General features: G+C 33.7%; 2 protein-coding genes and 1 long non-coding RNA gene across 5 annotated transcripts; 1 reads left to right on the forward strand and 2 right to left on the reverse strand.

The window, feature by feature from the left end:
• Positions 1-5,401: 5,401 nt before the first annotated feature.
• On the reverse strand, positions 5,402-11,017 carry LOC311084291 (uncharacterized protein). Of its 2 annotated transcripts, XM_084116238.1 has the most exons (5): positions 8,859-8,935; positions 7,408-7,703; positions 7,163-7,267; positions 6,199-6,258; positions 5,402-6,054 (listed from the first exon to the last, which is right to left on the reverse strand). In XM_084116238.1, exons 1-5 carry the CDS (start codon positions 8,894-8,896, stop codon positions 5,957-5,959), a joined length of 597 nt encoding a protein of 198 aa, XP_083972364.1. In that variant the 5' UTR covers positions 8,897-8,935; the 3' UTR covers positions 5,402-5,956. The 2 variants fall into 2 exon arrangements, with proteins under 2 accessions (XP_083972364.1, XP_083972365.1); XM_084116239.1 differs by lacking the exons at positions 5,402-6,054; positions 6,199-6,258; positions 7,163-7,267; positions 7,408-7,703 and adding exons at positions 9,805-10,134; positions 10,824-11,017 and having other exon boundaries at positions 8,576-8,940.
• A 623-nt stretch (positions 11,018-11,640) lies between these two features.
• Positions 11,641-21,328, reverse strand: LOC311084290 (uncharacterized protein). Of its 2 annotated transcripts, none has more exons than XM_084116236.1 (5): positions 19,981-21,328; positions 14,065-14,391; positions 13,085-13,405; positions 12,886-12,987; positions 11,641-12,682 (listed from the first exon to the last, which is right to left on the reverse strand). In XM_084116236.1, exons 1-5 carry the CDS (start codon positions 20,024-20,026, stop codon positions 12,633-12,635), a joined length of 846 nt encoding a protein of 281 aa, XP_083972362.1. In that variant the 5' UTR covers positions 20,027-21,328; the 3' UTR covers positions 11,641-12,632. The 2 variants fall into 2 exon arrangements, with proteins under 2 accessions (XP_083972362.1, XP_083972363.1); XM_084116237.1 differs by having other exon boundaries at positions 12,824-12,987.
• LOC311084292 lies at positions 14,400-21,842 on the forward strand. The gene is made up of 2 exons (XR_014606480.1): positions 14,400-15,220; positions 21,341-21,842. It is a non-coding gene; the product is annotated as an uncharacterized lncRNA (long non-coding RNA).
• Positions 21,843-22,064: the final 222 nt, after the last annotated feature.

Raw genomic sequence — 22,064 nt, forward strand, 5'->3', positions numbered from 1 at the left:
CAGTTGTTTTTTGTCGGTCGTTGTAGCTGTTTCCTGTCCTGAGTTCCGTATTCTGTTGTCTACCTGGATTTCCTGTTTGTTTTATTAAAGTATGCTTGCATATGGATTCTCTCTCCGCTTCATTCCTGCCTCATCATAACAATAAAAATTGGGGATAATTCAGCCTTGCAGTCTCTATTTGATTGTTTTAATGATATTAAGGAGTGGATGTCAGCCAATTTTCTCCACTTGAATGAATGAAAGACTGAAGTGATAGTGTTTCTACCAAATATATAGTTAATCTATTAGGCCTTTTTAAATCGAAGGTACAAAATCAAGCTATAGGAGTCTTGGAGTTCTTAATGCCGAGTTAAAAGTTTGATAAGCATATAAATTCAGTGGTTATTTGTCTTTTAATGATTTGGAAGTTGTTATGCATACTTTCATTATGTCCAGATTGGACTATTGTAATTCATTGTACTATAGTATTTCTCATGCATCACTTTCATGTCTGCAGTTGGTTCAAAATGCTGCTGCCAGACTTTTAACCGGGACTAGGAAATATGAGAGTATAACACCTGTACTAGCATCCCTTCATTGGCTTCCAGTCAAATTTAGGATTAAGTATAAGATTTGTTTTTAAGGGCTTAAATGGGATGGCACCAAGTTACATTAGTGAACTTCTTAGGCAACATACATCCTCTAGGCCTTTAAGATCTGTACAAAGGTTTCAGCGAACCATTTCTAAGTCTCGACTAAAATCAAAAGGAGACAGGGCTGTTGCAGCTCCTTGTTTATGGAACAGTTTACCCCTCCGTGTTAGATTTTGTGCCACCCTTGATGCATTTAAATCTCATTTAAAGACTCATCTCTTCTCTCTTGCATTTGATTGTAATTATTTTTTTGTAATTGTTTTATACTTTGTTTTATAATCTTAGATTAGATGTGCTGGGCTGTATGTAAAGCACTTTGGCCAATGTGTGTTGTTTTTAAATGTGCTATATAAATGAATGTGAATGATTGATTGATTGATGTAATTAGTCCCTATGGGCATATACTTAAAGTATACTAAGTATACTTGAAGTTGGTCCAATTTAGTACTGTTGTGGCAAACATTTGTATTAAACCCCTCATCGCTGTGTAAGAGACACTCTGAATCCAATTGTCTTTTAAAAAGTATTTATTCTTGCAAGAAGGCCCAGTCGCATAGAAGTTACGCTACATGGTGAGTGACACATAGACAGGAAAAGCTGGGCAGCCTTTATACCCTTTTCAAGGCCTTTCATCAGCAGGCTTCTTTAGATTAAATTAGATTAGATTAGAAAAACGTTATTAATCCCTGTAAGGGGAAACTCGTTCGCCACCATTGCACATTACAGACATCACAGATATAGACAAATAAACATTAAAAAAACAACAACAATCAATACATACAAAAAATTACACAACTTCATTGAAAAACCTAACTGCATTCGGAGTAAAAGACCTTCTAAAAAATACCTTCTTTCCGCCCTGCATTCATAAGAGACCCATTGTTACATAAACTTCTATTTATAACTTAGCTGATCACTTAGCTGACCAAAAGTCAATACTAGGGTCAAAGGTCCAGTGTCATATGTTCCTAAAGTGTCACACTCAGCCACTTCCACAGGCATATAAACATACATAGGTCTACATCCTGTTCACAAACATATATTTTCCCGTTTGCATATCACAATAGAACAATAGAAACATGTGACTCACACTACTTTGTAATATCTACAGTACACTAAATACACTTAAAGTTATGCTTTACTACAATTTAATTACAACTAAAATATAATTAGTACAAATTAACTGTTTCAAAATAGCACACTTCAAGTTCACTAATCATTAACACACTTGACGTATACTGATAATTAGTCTGGCTGCAAGTATACTTAGCATTTTTTTTTTTTTTTCACCAGGGCTAACATGAACTAACCATGAGCAACACATTTGTTACTGTATTTGTTCATCTTAGTTAATAATAATACAACTGTTAATTTTTTGTTCATGTTATGTCACAGTCAGTGCATTAACTAATGTTAACAAATACAATTAACTTTTGATTTTAATAATGTTTTAGTAAATGCTGAAATTAATGTTAACTAAGATTAATAAATGCTGTAGAAGTGCAGTTAAATTTTAGTTCATGTTAACAAATTTAACTAATGAAACCTTATTGTAAAGTGTTACTGATTTCATGATAGCTAACACTTTCATGCATATAATACATACATATGATGATAAAGTACTTCACAGATCTGCCAAACACCTTTATGGCCTTACTACATTTTTTGGTGTGAACTGGTTGAAAAACATTGGTGTAGAAATGTGTCTGATGTAGCTACGAAGTTAAACTCAATTTCAATGTATGCAACTGTTTGCACTCCCACTGTGCCCTTCAATATTGCGCTGATGCTTTATCCTGCATGACCAGCCTTGCATTAACAGCAAAGCATGTAGGCTATGACATTTTTAATACATTTGTTGTTTATTGTTTTCTTGTCATTCACTTTGAATTATGATTTTCACTTTGACAGCTAAATGAAATATGAAAACAAACACATTAGTAAGGCTTAATACTTGAGGGGTATAATTTTACAATTTCAGTACAAACTGTGCAAATCAGTGATTCACAAGAACAGAATATATAATTTATTTAGTTATGCATGTAAGTAAACACTGACATTAAAGTGCAGAAACTAATTCTTTTCAGGTCATGCACTTAAACAAGATATTTGACATTGACAATGTCCAAGTATGAGGATGGAGAAAGCAATATGGGGTCAGCACTCCAACTTACTGCAGTCACCTCATGATCTATCCTATGTTCTAAATGGATGACAATTTCTCCAAATAACAGTACCTGGCATTCTATCGAGTTTATTGCGGTACGGCATTTTCTCAGTTTTCTTGTGCTTCTCCAGTTTTGCGAGATATTTACTTATCTCTACTCTTATAATCTCTTCAATGCTAACGATACCGCAAAAGGCGCCGCGGTGTCAACAACAAGCCCACATGTCTGACAAAGACCATATTAGACGACGTATATATGAAGCAGTGGGGGCCTACATAAAGAACGCACTTTTTTAAACACATATTTTTACTCTTTTACTTAAAAACATTATGAAATATATTTAAGATCTGATCTAGGCTATATCAATAAATTTCACTTTAAAATGTTTAGGCCACCAAGAGTGTAGGGCTATGTGATTTTTGCGTAGCCTAAGTGGTTTCAGTTGTTTCAACACACACACACACACACACATAGGCCTATATATATATTATATATATATATTTTTTTTTTTTTTTTTTTTTTTTATTATTTTTATTTTTTTTTTCGTAAATTATACATTTTAAAACGTAAGTTATTGATGAATCATGATTTGTTTGAGAAAACGTTCGTATAAGCAGATTTCACGCACAAATTCGTGCTTAAGCATGCTTGGTGAATGACACCTGTCTCTGTCAAAAAGACAAAGAATAAAAATAAACCTTTATGAATATCCAACAAACCAACAACAACAAAAGATGCAACACTATTTCCATTTGACAGCTGACTTTTTACTTTAACTGTCATAATTCTCATTTGCACATACCTTACTGTATTATTAGTTAAGTTTATAGTGAAAAACATAGGTCTAATATTCCTAATAAAAGCAGATCAGCAGTGAATCAGCCTCAAAACTGGTCACTTCAGATCAGATTATAGATTTCACATTTATATTCATTCAGATCTGATTTATTACAAACACAACATACTGTCAAGATGGTTATTCGGTTTTAGCATGCGAGTAAATATGTGCATGTAAAATATATTATTTTTTTAAAAAAGGTACCAGAACAACAACAAAAAAGTGGAAATGTAAAATAAGACTAAATTTCCATCCACATTTATTCACTGAGCAGCAAAATTAAAGTTACAGTAGGCTACTGAATTTCAAGTATTTCATAACAGTACCTAAAACAGGAGTTAAAGTACAGAACGGTGGAGAAAATAATTGTTCTACTATAGATCGTTTAAACATCCATAGAAAGTGCCTTACAATGGTTGAGGTCAATCAATAAATGCATTATTTCTGCAATTAAAGTATTACAGTAATCCCATCGAGACACTCAGCATGATACAACATAGGATATGTACAAAAACAAAAAGCATCCACATTCATTAATTGCACTTTTGCGTGTATAATGAATATCCACTGAAATATACACACATCAGTCAGAGAATTATGAAGCGTGGTGCATTACTTCTTATATTATCTATACAGCAAGAGACATTTCTCATAAGGCCAGTTCATGATCATTGATGAGTGTGAAATATTTTAGAGGCACATTACAGAATATATATATAGACACATTTAATCACTTAGTAGACACTTTTATCCAAAGCGATTTACAAATAAAGAGAGCAATAGAAGCAGTCAAATCTATAATAATATATACTATACACCGGTATATATTCTGTATATATGAGCATCACATTAACTTTTTTTACTCACCAGCCACTGTGGCTTGTGGTTTTCCAAAGTTACTAGCCACTCAGCATTTTCACTGGCCACAATTTTGACATCAATACTATGGGGAAAAACTGCCATACAGATATTTTTAATATCTCATAATTTGGCAGCAGGTATATTAGGCTGCTGTCACTTTAAGACCTGACACAGATTTTTTATGTTTTTAAAAGAAGTCTCTTCTGCTCACCAAGGCTGCATTTATTTGATAAAAAAAAACAAAAAAAAAAAACAGTATTATTGTTAAAAATGAAAGACTGTTTTCTATTTTAATATATTTTAAAATGTAATTTATTCCTCAGATGAAAGCTGAATTTTCAGCATCATTACTCCAGTCTTCAGTGTCACATGATCCTTCAGAAATCATTTTAATATGCTGATTTTATGCTCAAAATACATTCATTATTATTTTCAATGTTGAAAACAGTTGTGTAATTTTTTTTTTCAAAATTCTTTGATGAATAGAAAGTTCAAAACAGCATTTATTTAAAACATTATAAATGTCTTTACTGTAACTTTTGATCAGTTTAACTCATCCTTGATGAATAAAAGTATTGATTTATTGTATTTCTTTCCCCAAAAATAAAATAAAAATTCTTACTGACCCCAAACTTTTGAAGGGTAGTGTTTAATGTTACAAAAGCTTTAGATTTCAGATAAATGCTGTTCTTTTGAACTTTCTATTCATCATAGCATCATGAAATAAAAATGTTAAAAACTGTTTTCAACATTGATAATAATCATAAATGTTTATTGAGCATCAAATCATCATATTAAAATGATTTCTGAAGGATCATGTGACACTGAAGACTGGAGTAATGATGTTTAAAATTCAGCTTTGATCACAGGAATAAATTACACTTTACTGTATACTCACATAGAAAACAGCTGTTTTAAATTGTAATAATATTTCACAATATTACTGTTTTTGTTTGTATTTTTAATCAAATAAATGCAGCCTTGGTGAGCAGAAGAAACTTCTTTTAAAAACATTAAAAATCTTACCGATCTAAAACTTTTGACCGGTAGTGTGTGTGTGTATATATATATATATACAGTGTATATATATATATATATATATATATATACACATACATACATATATATAAATTGTCCATGTAATGTAACCAACAAGCTGAGACCAATAAGCTGTGGTTAGGTGTGTTGTTAGGCACGATGTGGAGCATCCATAAACAAATTTATTTTGCTATTTGTATGTACAACAGCTTTGAACGTGGCTCAACCAACCAATCAGAATCAAGGACCGGAACTATCCATTGTTGGCAATCTGTAGTTGATAATCTTCAGAGTCTGTGGTTCTGGTGCTCCTGATGGTCAGAGCTCCAGTCGTCTCGTCCAGCTCCTGTCTCTGAATCTCCCATCAGTACCATGATGTCTTCTTACACGTCTTACTCTACTGATTCTTGCTATGACTTTTATTCATCCACTTTAACACATCGTTCATTAGATGCAGTGTTGAGAGGGACAGATTCTCTCTTGCGTTCTCCCTTGTCTTCGTTTTTTTCTGTTTCATCTACAAAGAAGGCCAGAATTCAATTAAACATTTTCTCAATGTAAAATGAGGAAAAAGTCCATATTTTACTCTATACACATAAACCAACTTCTTTTTGTTTACTTAAGCACAGGAAGCTCAGTATTATCTGAAGGAAACACTCACCAGAATCCTGCGCCTTCTCTGGTTGACAGCAGATATACCGCCTCACTGGCGTGAACAAATCTGTGAATGAAGGTAAAACACTGAACAATAACAACAGAATAAAAATAGGGGGTGCAGCACGGCTAAGGATTAGTGTACGGTATGCAGACTTATGCAAAAGAAAGCTCTTCAGGGTGATCTAGCTTATCTAGAAATTATCTAGCTTATTATACAGCTCCTTGCCGTATTAGAGCTGCACGATTAATAAGTAAAATATCATGATCTCGATTCAAACACCCACACAATATTATTCCTAAACGACAACGATTCTGCTATACACGTCTATTAAAACTTTGACGTGCGATCACAGCGAACATTCAAATCTGCATTCGCTGAGCCAGAGAGAGTAGCTGTAATATAAAGTTATGAAACATATCATTATTTCTGTCACAATAATTCAGGAAGACATAAGTATTTTAAGAGGTGGCTAATTCATATTAATTTCGTACTTGAATTAAATGAAAACAAATCATTTTTAGAATTAAGTCATTAAGAAGGACCACACCTAACCCCGTCCTTAAACTTACCCATCACTGGGGTTTAAACGGATCGTGCGAAAAAGTACAAATGAGATAAAAAATGAGATACGAATTAGCCACCGATTCACCAAAATCTAAAATAGTTACAAATTGCTGTGAGATTGTGTTGCCATGACACACAAGAATGAATCAAGCATGATTGAGCTTGTTTACTATACCTGATGTGTGCATTGAATGTAAATCTGTTCATCATATAAAGTGATTGAGTCTCTACAGAAAAATTTGGACTAAACCACTCAATTCATATGGATTAGTTTTACATTCTCTTTAAGCACTTTTTGAAGCGTTAAATGGTAGTTGCATGGATATTCTTTCATAATAAAGCATTATTACAATAATCACAACTAATAAAAACAGTTAGAAAGATTTGCATTTCTGTTACTCACCTTTCCTGTATAGAATGCCTGCAGCCAAACACACAACCGTCATTATCACCATAAGTACTAGAGCGATTGACATCCAAACTACACACAAGTGGGATTTTGTAGCATCTAAAAGAAATGAACTGAAATTAGTTCAGTGTTAGGCAACTACTTCTCATACTGGCACAAATGCAATGAGGATCTCATTTACCTGCATCTTATTCAAATAAAATAGAATAAATAGAATAGTAAAACGAATACAATCCTACCATTGACAGTAACGCCGAATCTCCTGCATTTGGTCCCAGTGTTATTGCTGATCTGTAGTATATAAATCCCAGAGTGTTCAGGTCTGATGCTTGTGATGGTCAGAGATCCACTCAGTTTGTCCACCTTCACTATATTATTAAATATATCACTGTCACCAGGATCTAATGAGATCTCCAGAGTTTCTCCGTAAATTTTAGCGATGGCAGTCGCATCGCTTTGACACGGGTTGTGATGAACTGGATTGCCTTTTGTGGCCTTTGCAAACCTCCACAGCATCAGATCATCTTTCTGTAGTTTAACCCCTTAGCTGTCACCCCCCTTTTTGAGAATGGACATTAAAATGCACTATTCAAGCTTAAATGGTTGTAATTCAAGAATGCTTTGGAGTATATACCTAAGTTTGGTCTTGTTTTAAAGGTAAAAAATAGCAGATTATTGCTGAAGTGAAAGCACTTCAAAAAATTAAAGTATGAAAAAGTTATGGAAGTTTAAATTTACATTAAATCAAATATAATTTATTTAATATTTTTATTTTATATAAAATATATATTTTACAAAATATGTTTTACAAAAAAATTACTATAAAATCAAAGCCAAATATCTAACCAAGTTGTGTTCCAAATTTTAAGTTGATATCACAAAAAATGAAGTTCCCATGAGATTTTGTTTAGGCGTATTACCAAAAATAGCCACCGGGTGTCATTGAATTCCATTGAATTTTACTGTATGCATTCTACCATAACAAATTAATAAATTTCTGTCCAAATATCACTTCTGTCACAAAATATGGAACCTTGAGACTCAGACCTTTCTGACAATATGTGTTTTGTCAAGATTAGAAAATATTTTGATCATAAATTATGAAACATAAGGATGCCCAAAAGGGGAGGAGCCTGATAAAATAATTTAGAGTACCGTTTCTATGGTAACACAATGTCCAATTTCAAAACAGTTTTCACAGGATGAATTCTGAGATCATAAGCTTTCAAATGATACCTAATTTATGATAACTAATAAAATATGTAATATAATAAAAAAAAGCGATAAAAAAATATAATACAATATTTTAGAGGATAATATATATATTATACTTTTTAGAAGATAATATTATTTTATCATTTTTTATTGACAAATACTAGATTATATATTTTCTAATGAAATTTTAGCATAAAAACCCACATATCAATTATTAAAAGTGTGTGCGTCAACTTTTTGTGACGAAGGTCAGAACTCCTGTTATTACGTAGATTTTTTGAGGTGCACTCTTGTCATAAATTCATATATTTCTGTTCCTACATAATTTATAACAAAAAAACAGTCCTAAATATCTATTTAGGAGTCTTAGAACTTTCCAACGATATATAGTTTGTCATAATTAGATTAGGATTAAATAGTAATATAGGGAAGTAAAGTTAGGCGTCCCGTATACGGGACGGTGACAGTTAAGGGGTTAATATCAGTGTTCAGAGTGACAGACTCTCCCTCCATCGCCGACACTGCCTTTATTTGATCTGCGTCCGGATCAAACACACCTGGAAAAGTTTCACAGTTGATTATTTGCACTGCAATACATCATAATAATGTACATAGGGAAGAACGGGGCATGTTGTCACACTTTTTTTTAGCTCTCGTAGAATGTATTGAACCCATTTCCACTCTTATTAATCGGGGAAAAAATATGCAGTTAATTTAAATCAATCTGACCCTATAGCAGGATTTAAAAACATAGACATATCTGTATTTAAAATGCATTATAGGATACTAGGTCTTGTAATTAATAAATGTATAAAGGTATATTATACAAAACACATGTGACAACATTTGTGTAATCTGACCATCTAACTATTACAATGTGGTCCAAAAACTCCCAAACTGTGGGATTCCTATGGGACAGAGCTGGTAGGTCACATGATGAGAGAGAGAGAGAGAGAGAGAGAGAGAGAGAGAGAGAGAGAGAGAGAGATTGTGTGTGTGTAAAGGCCAGACAGGGGGAAGGAAATACACGACCCTAGAGAGAGACATTTCACAACAGGACAACAGTAGGAATCAGGCTGATCCTGACGGGACCTTCAATCACATACGGATTAAATCTTCACTATTATAAAGTTAGAATGGAACGACCAAGCAGGTGAGATCAACCTGTTTATATTATCACTGTTTTCTTTCATTATTTATGCTGTTGTTGTTTTTGTAATCATTGAGAGTTTCTAGTCATGTATGTTAGTTGACTTTAACTGTAAGTGAACTTCATAATCATCTTACATCTTTATATCTTTAATTCAACAACCCACTTAAACGCTTACTCATTTCAAAAACTACAATAAACTGCATATTAACAGAAAAATAATCAATGTGTTCAAACTGCTGGTAAATATAATCCTTATTGCGTTACTCACCAGTTACAGTCACATTGAATTTCTTCGAGGATCTACTCGTGCCTATCATGTTCACTTGATAAAGTCCCGAGTGGTTGGTTCTGATGTTCCTGATGGTCAGAGATCCAGATTCAAAGTCCAGCTCCAGTCTGTCCCTGAATCTCCCATCAGGACCGTCTTCTGTTGAAAATGTTTGTTCTTTGATGTTAGCTATGACAGCGTTTTCAAATATCCACAGTATCTGATTCTTATTGGATTTTTGTATTTGATTAAGACAAGTGTTTAGAGTGACAGAATCTCCCTCCTTCGCTGATACTGACTTCACTCCATCCGACTCAACACCAAACACACCTAAAGAATAGATATACAGAGTTAATCACATATTAAACTCACTGTAAGCACACAAGCTCACTGAATTTGATCTAATAAACTAAAAGGATGAATATATGTAAAACTAACTTAACAAAATACAGAATCAAAATTTTACCAAAAAAGCCTTTGTTAATAAATGTAACAAAGATACACAAAATGCGTATTCAAAGATTTGGTTACACTTTATTTTAAGGTGTATTTGTTAGTAATTATACATTTTTAGTACATTTGAGTAATATTCTGGAGCCTAAGGGTTTGATTTGCATTTAATATTGATAATTTTTAGTTATTAGCTAATGTAACTACATGTAACAATGACAATGCAAAATAGCGTTATCTAAGTAGGTAAATAAAAGCGTGTACGCATTCACCACAAAATGCAAACTCAAATACACGGACAATCCAAGAAAACTACAACAATGGCGTCACGACGTTTACACGTAAGCTGAAACAGCAACGCGTACGCACGATGACTACATGCAAATCGCACAAGGTGCATCGGACGGAAACTATAAATGGATTATGTCGATTAATTTATGAAATCCCGCCACTAAAACAAAGGCATGTTATTCAAACACCTTGAAACATAAAATCGTGCGTTCGTCCCACTTCCGGCTTCTAAAGCGTGAAAACGAAAGTGCTGAAAAATAAACAGTTCAACGACTTACCTTCAGCAAAAATAAAGAGAATGGGGAAAATTAAGCTATTCATATTTTTGGACAAGACAGTAAAAATTTGACATCTATAAGGCGATTTTTATATTATGTGCCGTTTCTGATTGTTGAATGCAGTCTTCGAGCCGCTCCCGCACTGATGAACAGAGAGGATTACAAACTGAAAAACCCAAAGAAGAATGAAATAGAGAACGATTAAGGGGTGATTTTCATAATGCAGAAAGAGAAATCAGTTCGTTTGTGTTTGAAGGAAAGGCGCTCAAAAACGTCTGGAAACTGCAGCATGTTATTGGGATATCGATTGGTTGGACAGCGCCGCCTAGAGAACGGAAATAAAGAAATCTTGTTAAGGTGGTTTGAGATTTATCTTACCAGTCTTTCAAAGGTGCACAATACCGGGAACTGAACCATTGAACATCTAGGTACCACTTCCTCTTGTACCGCAGATGTTTCCAGTGTTTGTTCTAAAAATGACAGTTATGGTTTCAAATTTACATTCTGAGAATGTTTCAACTTTTAGAACTAGAACAGAAGAATCTTGGCCTAGACAGAACAAAGCAAAATACGGAACTAGATACATTTTAACTGATTCAAAAACTACATTCTCAAATATCTGAAACCATTCATTTTACCTGCCCTCTAAAAGATTAACATCATACATTAATAAACATATTAACCGACACAATATTACAACAAAACTGCTCCATACATTTATATGTAGCCTATCATTTATGAAAATAGATGCTGTAAAAACTGAGCTCCAAGATAAAAAGTCATGTTTTTGTGATTAAATAGTTATAGTGCTGCTGTATATATTTTCCCTTTTTATTATTCCAAATATTTCCCAATATACAACAAAAAGTCATCAAGACATGGTAATTTTCAATTACAGCCAAGCAGAGATTTGTATAACAAAAAATTTGGCTACAACTCAAATCAATTCAAGCCATTCTGTGGCTTTATAATAAGTGCAATAACTTTGACATTCATATTACTTACAAATCCTCATTGATTTCAATAAAACTTCAAATTTCACATTAAAAGAAAAAATAATTATGTTGGCCTACATAACTGGAAACATTCAACATCCATGTCAGCGTTCACTAAAGGCAAGTAAACAGCAGTTAATCATAATCTATCCTAATGTAAACAGAGTACAGACAGTAAAATATACTTCTAGAGCAAAAATGAGGCACAAAGTTTCCATAACTCTATGAAAAATAAAAAAGACTAAGAAAATAATATGTGCATATTATTCCCATATTATTGGCTTTCCTGTAGCTCAAACAGTAGAGCGTTGGTGCTAGCAACGCCAAGGTCATGGGTTCGATTCCCAGGGAAAGCAAGAACTGACAAATGTAAAATGTGTACCTTGAATGCAATGTAAGTCGCTTTGGATAAAAGCGTCTGCCAAATGCATAAATGTAAATGTAAATGTCCCAACAAACAGGCTCATCCTGCACATGAAAAAAGCATCCATAACATAATTCCCTCTTTAGCCCTGTAAAGCATGAATTAAATCACTAAGGAAAATAATCTTTTTAATAAAAATCAAACCTGCGGTTGATGCCATTTGACCTAAAGCAGCAGTGAACAGTCCCACCAGCCAACATTATAATATATGTACTGAAAACAGGTAATGATATGCATTTGTACCCTAAAATAACAGGATCATTGATCAACATGTAGTGCAAACCGTTCCAGCAAATGTACAACGCATATAAGCATGTTCCTCGGTTTATGCCAAAGAAGTCGTTGACAGAAGTTCGCACAGCTCTTGTTCACTGTTACAGAGGCTCTGAACTACTGCTGTCCTTTCAATGGATCCTGTACCCCATTCCCTTTATCTTCATCTGAAAGAAGACACAGAAACAATAAAGTATGCTTACAACTAAAAAATGCAAGTATTTATACAATCAACGAATCCATTCAGTGAAATACTGTTAATATTGTTTCAACAATCACAAATGTCTATGTATATTACAAACCCTTACTCTTGTACAATAAAGTTTAGATTATCCTCATTGTAGAATCAGATGAAGTTAATAGGAGGAACCTTGTCGTTTTTTACTGCGACACCAAATCCCGACCCCCAACAGGATTAAAGCAGCTACAGCCACACATATGACCACTATAACACCTGTGGACAGACCCGGTTCTGCAATGGACAAAGGGAGACGGTCAGTTCGGTAATAAATCATGCAACTAGCATCTCGCGCTAACAATTATTACATTGAGACACTTGATCTACTCACCACTGACAGTAACGCGGAACTTCCTGTATTTAACCACTTTGTTTTGACCAGTCACCTTTAGTTTATAGAGTCCAGCATCTGTGGATTTGGTGTTTGTGATGGTCAGAGATCCGGTTTGATCCAGCTGCAGTCTGCCTCTGAATCTCTCATCAGTTTCATCATATGAGGGGTTTTTACTGGTCTTTTTGTTGATTTCAGCTATGGAAGTCTTTCCATCTTCAAACATCCACATGATCATATCATAAATCTCTATATCAGCAATATCATGCTTTAAAATGGCAGAATCACCCTCCGTTACTGACACTTTCTTAGGGATCGCATCTGAAATACATATAGACAAAATGCACAGAAATAACAGATATTTATGATTGCGTTCAAGACAATAATTCTATAATTTTTCTTCTTAAATTCATGAAATCTCACTAGTTCAATATATTGATATTATAAGTCTTCCAATAAATTGTACATACATATTTCCAGTTCGCCACTGGGTCGCTACATACTAAATATATGCATAAACAGACAATGATTTCCATTTTTCTTTATCTGATTCATTACATTTGTGCAACGTTCTGTATTGGTATTTACCCAATATGAAGGAACATTTTCCAGAAATGTTTAAAGTATTAAAAGAACACTCTGTTGCTCAATTTAGATAACATTGCTAACATTTCCTTGACAAATATTTTAAACTTATTTTTGCATACTTTAAAGGGATAGTTCACCCAAAATGAAGACTGTCATAATTTCTCTCACCCTCAAGTTGTTCTAAACCTGTACGAATGTCTCTTCTTTTAAACACAAAAAAGAAGATATTTTAAAGAATGTCGGTAACCAAACAATTGATGGAATTGTTTCATACTACAAAAGTCAATGGTTCAGCAGAGGAAAGAAACTCATAAAGGTTTGGTCAATTATTCCAGAATTTGCATTTTTGGGTGAACTATCCCTTTAATCACAATCAGCCATTGATTTCTTACCAAGGACAGTGACACTGAATCTCTTGTGTATTGTATGGGTGATATTGACGATCTTCACTTCATAAAGCCCGGAGTGTTTGGTTCTGGTGTTTCTGATGGTTAGATCTCCAGTCTGATCATCTAGATGTAGTTTGTCTTTGAATAGTGCATCATCAGTGTCATATAATAAGGGATTATTGGCCTTGATCGTAGCTATGACGTGAGCTCCAAACTTCCACTCCATCTCATCATCTTTCTGTATTTTGGTAACACAAGTTTCTAGTTCAACAGAATCTCCCTCTGCCAATTCTATTGTCTTCAATGGATCTGGCTCAGCACCAAACACACCTGGAGAACAATCAGAAACATATAAAACACCTATAACAGATTTGGCTGAGATCATAAAAAAAAAAAATTATTATTTCAACAGTGTAGTTTCTATTATTCAGGACTAAAAATGGGCTTTATATACAGCCCACTGACAGGCTTTCTAAAAAGAAATATAAATAGACAAACTTGCGCACAAATACACAATATAGTGGTTAAACAAAGCATTTTAATTTGATGCAGACTACATACAGTGTACTAACTATTTGTTAAATTCCTAGGTTTCTTTGAGAAATACATATTTATATTTTAAACAGCCTATATGTTGCACAAATACATTCTATTTTAATGAAAACGTGTATTACATATAATGTATGTTATAATAGGAACAAACTATGGTCAGACTATTTTAAACTGAGCATCTACAGACCATTTGAGGAAATCTTAGTAGAATATGTAAGGCTGGATGCGAATAAAACAAAAAACTGTCACTCGATATAAACAGTTTTAAATGAAATCTCGCGAGATAGGGGACGAGCTGAATGCGGAAACTGGTGTGCGATTGTGTGTGGCTACGATATTAAAATTGAAACTGGATCATACAGTAGCGCTTTGTAATGTATACAGAGACGATGATATTTTTCTTCTGATAATCAACTAATAAGGGATTTACGTTATTTGTTGTTTTTGTTTAGTCATTTAGACGGCTTAGCACAGCTGCAATGGATTATTTTTGAAAACTAAAATGTTGATAGAAACCTATAACGTTACGCGTTTAGAATATTAACCGACGCGGTGGACAATGCATTGTATAGGACCTACGTTGTGACGGATAGTCACCAAAATACGGGTAAGGAACATATTTTTATATACACCGCAGCCGTTTTGTATCTGTGTTCAACACCACGGAGGAAATTCATTGTATAATGCCATTCGTTTAAACAGAGATCTGTCATAGCACAAAAATGGTGGATGATACGAATTCACTGATAAAAGTTTTGGTAAATTATCAACGGCCGGGTGAATTAGTGAGATAAGCCGTATTAACTTGACCAAAATAACAATTTACACTGATATGTTAAACAGTTTGACAGGCAGGGACATTGTTCTTCTCCTTACGTTGATATTCTTACTCACAGAGCGGACTTGACGCCCTTTGGGCGGTTAATGTTTTTCCCACACAAGTCAGTTTCTTCCACGAGGGGGCGCTTTACGGTTCAGAACAACGATTTCTCTATTGAGTAGCATACAAATCTTTGGAGGGTTTTGGCTGTGTTAAATACAATTGTACAATGAAAGTATACTCGTTTAAACGCATTAGTAACACAAATAGGTACTTCAAAATAAAATAAAATTCCCGCCCCTGCTATTTCCATACAATTATTCATTTTAAATCCGATTCCTGTAAATCACAAATTGCTGTGATTAGTTAATTCCAATCACCGCTGAGAAAAGTAACATGTACCACGTGACAACGCCATCAATGAACTGCGGACTACTCTAGACAATGATTTACACGATTTATCACACTGAAAAAAACTTAAATAGCCACCGAAAGGCCAACATAATTTGGAATAAACGTAGAGCTAACAGAGAAACAAGTCTGTAAATGAAAGTGACACAGTGAAAACACCAAAGAACAAACAATAAGAACGAGGGGTTCATGAAATGTTCGCAGGACATTTCAAGGTTGTACACTGTGTAAATCATGTCTAAGCATTTACAAGCTTGCACACGTTTTTCATTTGCTCTCATATACAATTGAGAGGAATTTCAAGTGCCCTGCCGTGACATGCTGTAGACTAAAACTACTTTACACAACTTTTTTTATTCTTGTATTACATTTAATGAATTTAAAATGAAAAGTTCAATTATTTTATGTAGCCCCACGACTATAGTATATGAGGCCATGAAACTGCGTGCACAATAATCATATTATTATAAGTAATAATTCAAGTAGAATTTTTTTTTGTTTAAATGACTTTAAATGGAGTTTAGCATGTCACACTTGCCCTTTTGAAACAGTTACTAACAGTTGGACTACCATATGCTGCATCCAGACAAAGCATGTATGCTTGTAATTTAATGCCATGTCAGTTTTTTTTTTTTTTCATGATGAAAAAACAGGTTAATCCAGATAAATAAGTAAAACTTTAACTCTTTTAGTGTGTAATAATACTAAATAGTGGTGAAAAACATTTTTGGGTGACCTATCCCTTTAAGTGATTATAGCCGTTTCCACACAAAAGCAACATGTTGAGGCCTCTCCTCCACTGACTTCCATTCAAAACAGAAGGGCCTCTTTTCTTCCAGTTATCAGTTACTACTTTTTATGTAAACGCCGAAGGCTCTTACTGGGGGATGGGCTCTTTCTTGCGAAACTCTTTCATAACTTCTAAGCCTCAACATATCATGCTTCCTGTTAGGATTGGGAACAACTTGTTTTATAGTTCCACAAAAGATTAGCCAATTGGAAATTAATCAGTTTTATATAATGCATTCACTAACAGATGTTGTTGAAAACAGACCACGATTAAAAAAAAACATTGACATATTAACTAATGTCAAAAATCGATTAAATGATCATATTGATGGTCAAAATCTGCCTTCTTAGATGTCCAGCTATAAGATCAATTTTATACAGTCTTTTGCAGTGCAGAGTAAAGGCCCGTTCACATCAAGGATGATTACTATAACGATGACTATTAGCTTCCACACCAGCGGACGATATCGTTCTGTTTATTATAAGTGCATGCAGTTGTTTTGTCGTCTGTCGCTTTAAATGTTCAAGCTCTTTTAAGCCGGATGGATTTGATTGGCTGTCAATGTCTTTATTGTTCATCATCTAAAAAAAAACGTTCTGAAAGTGATTCAGACAATATCTTTTTCTTGTGAAATTGTAACAGTAAAACTATATTTCTATCGTTATTAGTTATCGTCATTGGTGTGAACGGGCCTTAAAGGTATAGTTCCCCCAAAAATGAAAATTCTGACATCATTTACTCACCCTCATGTTGTTCCAAACCTGTATGATTTTCTTTCATCTGTTGAACTAAAAGGAAGATATTTTGAAGAATGTTGGTAACCAGACAGTTGACGGGAGCCATTGACTTCCATTGAATTTTTGTTTCCCTACTATTGAAGTCAATGCTACCATCAAGTGTCAAGCTAACAATATTCATCAAAATATTTATTTTTTTGGTCAACAGGTGAAAGAAACTCATAAAGGTTTGAAACAACATGAGAATGAGTAAATTATGACAGAATTTCCATTTTTGGGTCACATGTCTTAACTCCTTTTATCTGAATTTTTTTATATTCCTGGTTAAATAATTATTTAACAGATAGCTCACCCAAAAATGAAGATTCTTTCATTTATTCACCCTTACATCATTCTAAATGTTTCTTTTTGAAAAACGTCTCTGTGAAAAATTTGCTCAAAGATTTCAAAAAAATCTGTGTGAATATTGTATCTTGATAGTAGAGTTAGTTGGTCAATTTGTATTTTCCTGATCATTAAAACCCAAAACATACTAAATATACACAACAATTGCAATAGCACAGTTAATGGCAGTGTTTCTATTTAAAAATATTTGGATCTTAAAAAAAGATAATTGCTAAGTTAAAAATGATCTTGTGACATTTATTTGAAAAACCATGCATAGATTACATTTATATTAATGAATTTGGGTGTCACGTTTATACAAATCTACATAGAATGCATTCAAGGAATAGAATTTATCACGTCATGCGTTCTCTGGGAATCAAACCTATGAACTTGGCCTAGTTTTAATAAACTGTAATAAAGGGAATTTTAGAAACACACATTTGTTTGCATCCCATGCATGAATAAAAGGAAAGCTGATTGCATGCCGGGGGAAAAAAAAAACCCATTGCAACCCTATATCTGTATCCACTACTGAGGAAAAACCACAACAGAACATCACATCACAAACTTAAAATCCACCACTTATTATAATGCAAACTAACGAAGTGCACTGCTATTTGTCAATTCCTTTGCATTAGAAACAATTCCTGGAGTAGCCTAAGCTATACTTCCCTTTTCAGCCAAAACAAGTCTTTTATAAAGTGGTTGGGACAAAATTATCAGCCATAGCAAATAATACAAATAATATAAATATGTCCCCACCATAAAATACACATCAAGGTTTAAAAACACGCGCCGTTGCATTCAGAAACGCTATACGCAAATTCATAACGCAACGTAACGTAAAGTCACTGTAACGAAATTCTGTTAACTTATTAACGCTAACTAATGCCATGGCGGAGCAAGAGTTTGAAAATAGTATGACAAAAAATAGTATAATCAAGTTATATGACTTATAGTCGATATGTTTATACAAACTCACCTGAGTAACAACACATCCGGTTTGATGTCAGAAATGTACCTCTATCGCCCCCTTGAGTACTGAAGTCTGTCAGAACAACGCAACTATTCTCGCGAAAATTATATCACACCAGTTGTCATGTCATGATAATGTAAATGCCTGCTAGATCTTCATTGCAAGCACATTAATGTAAAGGCATTTCATGTTGGTGTTTACAAAAACGCGTTCTGTTATAATCAGCTGCATGGCATAGATGCTAATGATAAACCAAAAAATGTACAAACTTAATATTTTTTTTAGTAACAGAGAACGTCTAATAAATAATTAAGTTAATTAGGCTACTAATAATTCCACTATTTGGCTTTGTATCATGAATTAGAATTAACGCAATAACGCATGGCTTATAGTTATAGGCCTAATATTATTTTCATATAATGCGGTTGATTCAGTTTTAAAGCTGGCTTGACAACAGTAGCCTACGACATTTCTAAACACGCATGAAAAACTGGATCGTGCAGCTGAACACCACCACAACGTCATGAACTGGCGTAACATGGGCCTACATGAAATACCCTGACGCATTTCACCATCATATGTAGTCTGCGCTTAAAAGCTGTTAACAAATTATGATTACGAAACCTTTGAGAAAAATAAGGACATTTAGGCTGAAGAACAACAGACATAACGCAAAAAAGACATAGGCCTAGTCTTCTGCAACAGCCTCGACTATCTACAAAAATGTATCAACAATTAAACCCCCCGACATCTTCAAATCTTAAACCTAAATATTCAAATATTTACATCTGATACACAGGAATTGTAAGGCCTATTGGCATCTCCGGAAGTTATAGCTATGTATAAAAAAATATATTATCCTACGCAAAAAGCTTGAATAGAGACTCGAGAAACATGTTCATTTAATTTAGCCTACCTGAATAGCACAACCGCATAAAATGTCATTCTCAAAGACCCGACGTGATTTGGACATCGATCTCCAAAAGGCTGATAATAATAATCGCAAGGCCTGAACTTGAAACCCAATATGGTGTCTGAGGCGTCTTGATGGCAAATAGCGTAAAATAAAGAACACACACCATTTTCCACTCTCTGTCATGCATCCTAATAAACGCGAACACTATCAGCACGTTAAGAACCACAAGGAATAAGAAAATACGGGTATATAAGCAAATAAGCATTATTTATTTCCGGTTATTAATTAAAATCGAAAGTGTTATAGCTACAAAAAAATAACATTACTTACCCTTCACGGATAATAAGACAAGAAACATACAATACGCTTTTCCCATTTTGATTGAAGAGTCGAGTTATTTCTGGAGCTTAAAAACGGTGAAGATCGTAGCTATAAATATCCAAATAAATCCGTCGTGCTGTCGTTTCTCAACCGCACCCAACCAGATTTATAACGACAATTACTAAAAAAACGGCTAAAGAATGGCCGAGACTATTTAAATTGACTGCGATTTACTGGCGATATTCCTTAAGATATGTACGATGTGGGAAATGGTTTACGTTTCATAAAGGCTACAAATACAAGAGAGCGCACAACTCGAAATGGCTGAATCTTCCGTCTGGCAGGTAACGTGACGCGGGACGACACAGACTCATAACGCCACCTACCGCACAAAAAACATACATGCGCAAACAACTGCCCCCCCCCAAAAAAATACATGTACACCTGTGCTTTCTGGACGTGAGTTGACATCATTCTCAGTTTTAGAGAAATATTGTGAGGAAATCTTGAGTTTAATTGTAAGGATTCAAAAGAAATGCATATGCAATTAAGAATAAAATTGAGTTTAGATAGAGCTATTCCAGATGGGCCTATACTTGTCAAAATACGTTTTTTAGCACTTGACTTGGACAGTCTATTTTAGCATTACTTAGCACTGTATTTGACCCTATATATCATGACTTTCTTTTGAGCATATAGAATCATATTGGCATTTGTGGACAGGTGCTAGCCTTAAGATATTATCTGTCCGACAACTACCATGTTATTTTTTTTGTAAATTAACAGATGTCCTACGTAACATGGATAAAGTGTGGTGTGCCTCAAGGCTCAGTCTTAGGTCCATTGCTATTCTCCATTTACATGTTCCCTTCAATTGATATTATTTGGATATTATTACATAGTGAAATTCAGCTTTATATTTCCTCATTCAAAACTGGTGTATTGCACTAAGTACATTATAGACTAGATATTGATTTATTTACATCTGATCAATAAAAATAAATAGTGTTAACTAAGTAGTGTTTGGTCTGATAGGACCTAATGTCCCTATAATGGCTTTCATATGGAAGATATATTGCCATGCTATGGATTCTCTCTCTGCTACTGAGTATAAAAGTTAGTTTATGTATTCATAACTAAAAATATGATAATAATTCACTATTGTCTGATTTTCCCACAGTCTTAATAAAAATTCTAAATTCTGCAACCAAAGGTTTGATCATGTCAGTAAATCAGTCATCTCATCTACTGTGGCTATCAAATTAAATTTATATTACAAGTAATAATTTAAACTATTAAAAAACCTGTTATTTCAACAAATGTATTATATGTAGGGAAATATTGACTACTTTTTCTGTCTTTTCTACAGTCATGATCATCATGGTTCCAGCAGCATCTGACATCTGAAGAGTGGAGATTGGAAATGAGTTTTGAATATCTTTTAGCTTTCAGCTTTTTTTGTTTGTACTTCTCTAATACAAATAGAACATGTAAGGGTATCACTCATTTAGAATGTGTCATGCATTTTCATAAAATATTTACACCTGTAAAAAAAATGATCAATTATTACATTGATGTTAATTGAGATTGTACACAGATGCTTTGTTTTTGTTTAGAAAGAAAATGCAGAGTCCAAAGACTTTAAAATATGTTACTGAGGAATCTCAGAACATTTGTAAATCCATAACAAATATGAATACATTTTGTCTGTGTTAATATTATCTGTGGCCATGTATAGACGGCTTCTTTTGATTCTCCCACCATCTCTAAATTAACTCTCTAAACTTTATTTTGAGTTTGCTGTTTGTCAGTGATGTTGTATGTGTTTTCTGTCGTGGTGCTAATGGAAAATAAAATATATATTTTTGAAATCCTGTATTATCATTTATTCTATAGAATTCTGATGTTTTTTAATAATTACATAAATGGAGTATTTCCTACAATATGTGCATAGAAAAGTATGATCCAAATGAAATGGTTGAATGATTGAATCTGAACTCTTACAAAATAATCATATAAGTGGATAATTAAAATCATTTTTCTATAGTTATTTTGGGGTGCAAAAAGGTGCAAGTAGAAGAATTGTAATAACA

Source organism: Abramis brama (genome assembly GCF_963993115.1).
Source record: "Abramis brama genome assembly, chromosome: 6".
NCBI classification, from domain to species: domain Eukaryota; kingdom Metazoa; phylum Chordata; class Actinopteri; order Cypriniformes; family Leuciscidae; genus Abramis; species Abramis brama.

Coding starts and splice junctions, on each gene's coding strand:
- LOC311084291 (XM_084116238.1), bottom strand. CDS start 8,896: ATGGAGGGAGAGTCTGTCACTCTGAACACTGATATTAA. Junction 7,704..8,858: donor ACTCTGAACACTGATATTAA/CCCCTTAACTGT, acceptor CTAAGGGGTTAA/ACTACAGAAAGATGATCTGA. Junction 6,259..7,162: donor AGGCATTCTATACAGGAAAG/GTGAGTAACAGA, acceptor CTTCATTCACAG/ATTTGTTCACGCCAGTGAGG.
- LOC311084290 (XM_084116236.1), bottom strand. CDS start 20,026: ATGGGAAAAGCGTATTGTATGTTTCTTGTCTTATTATCCGTGAAGG. Junction 14,392..19,980: donor TGTCTTATTATCCGTGAAGG/GTAAGTAATGTT, acceptor ATTGTTCTCCAG/GTGTGTTTGGTGCTGAGCCA. Junction 12,683..12,885: donor TCGCAGTAAAAAACGACAAG/GTTCCTCCTATT, acceptor GTCTTCTTTCAG/ATGAAGATAAAGGGAATGGG.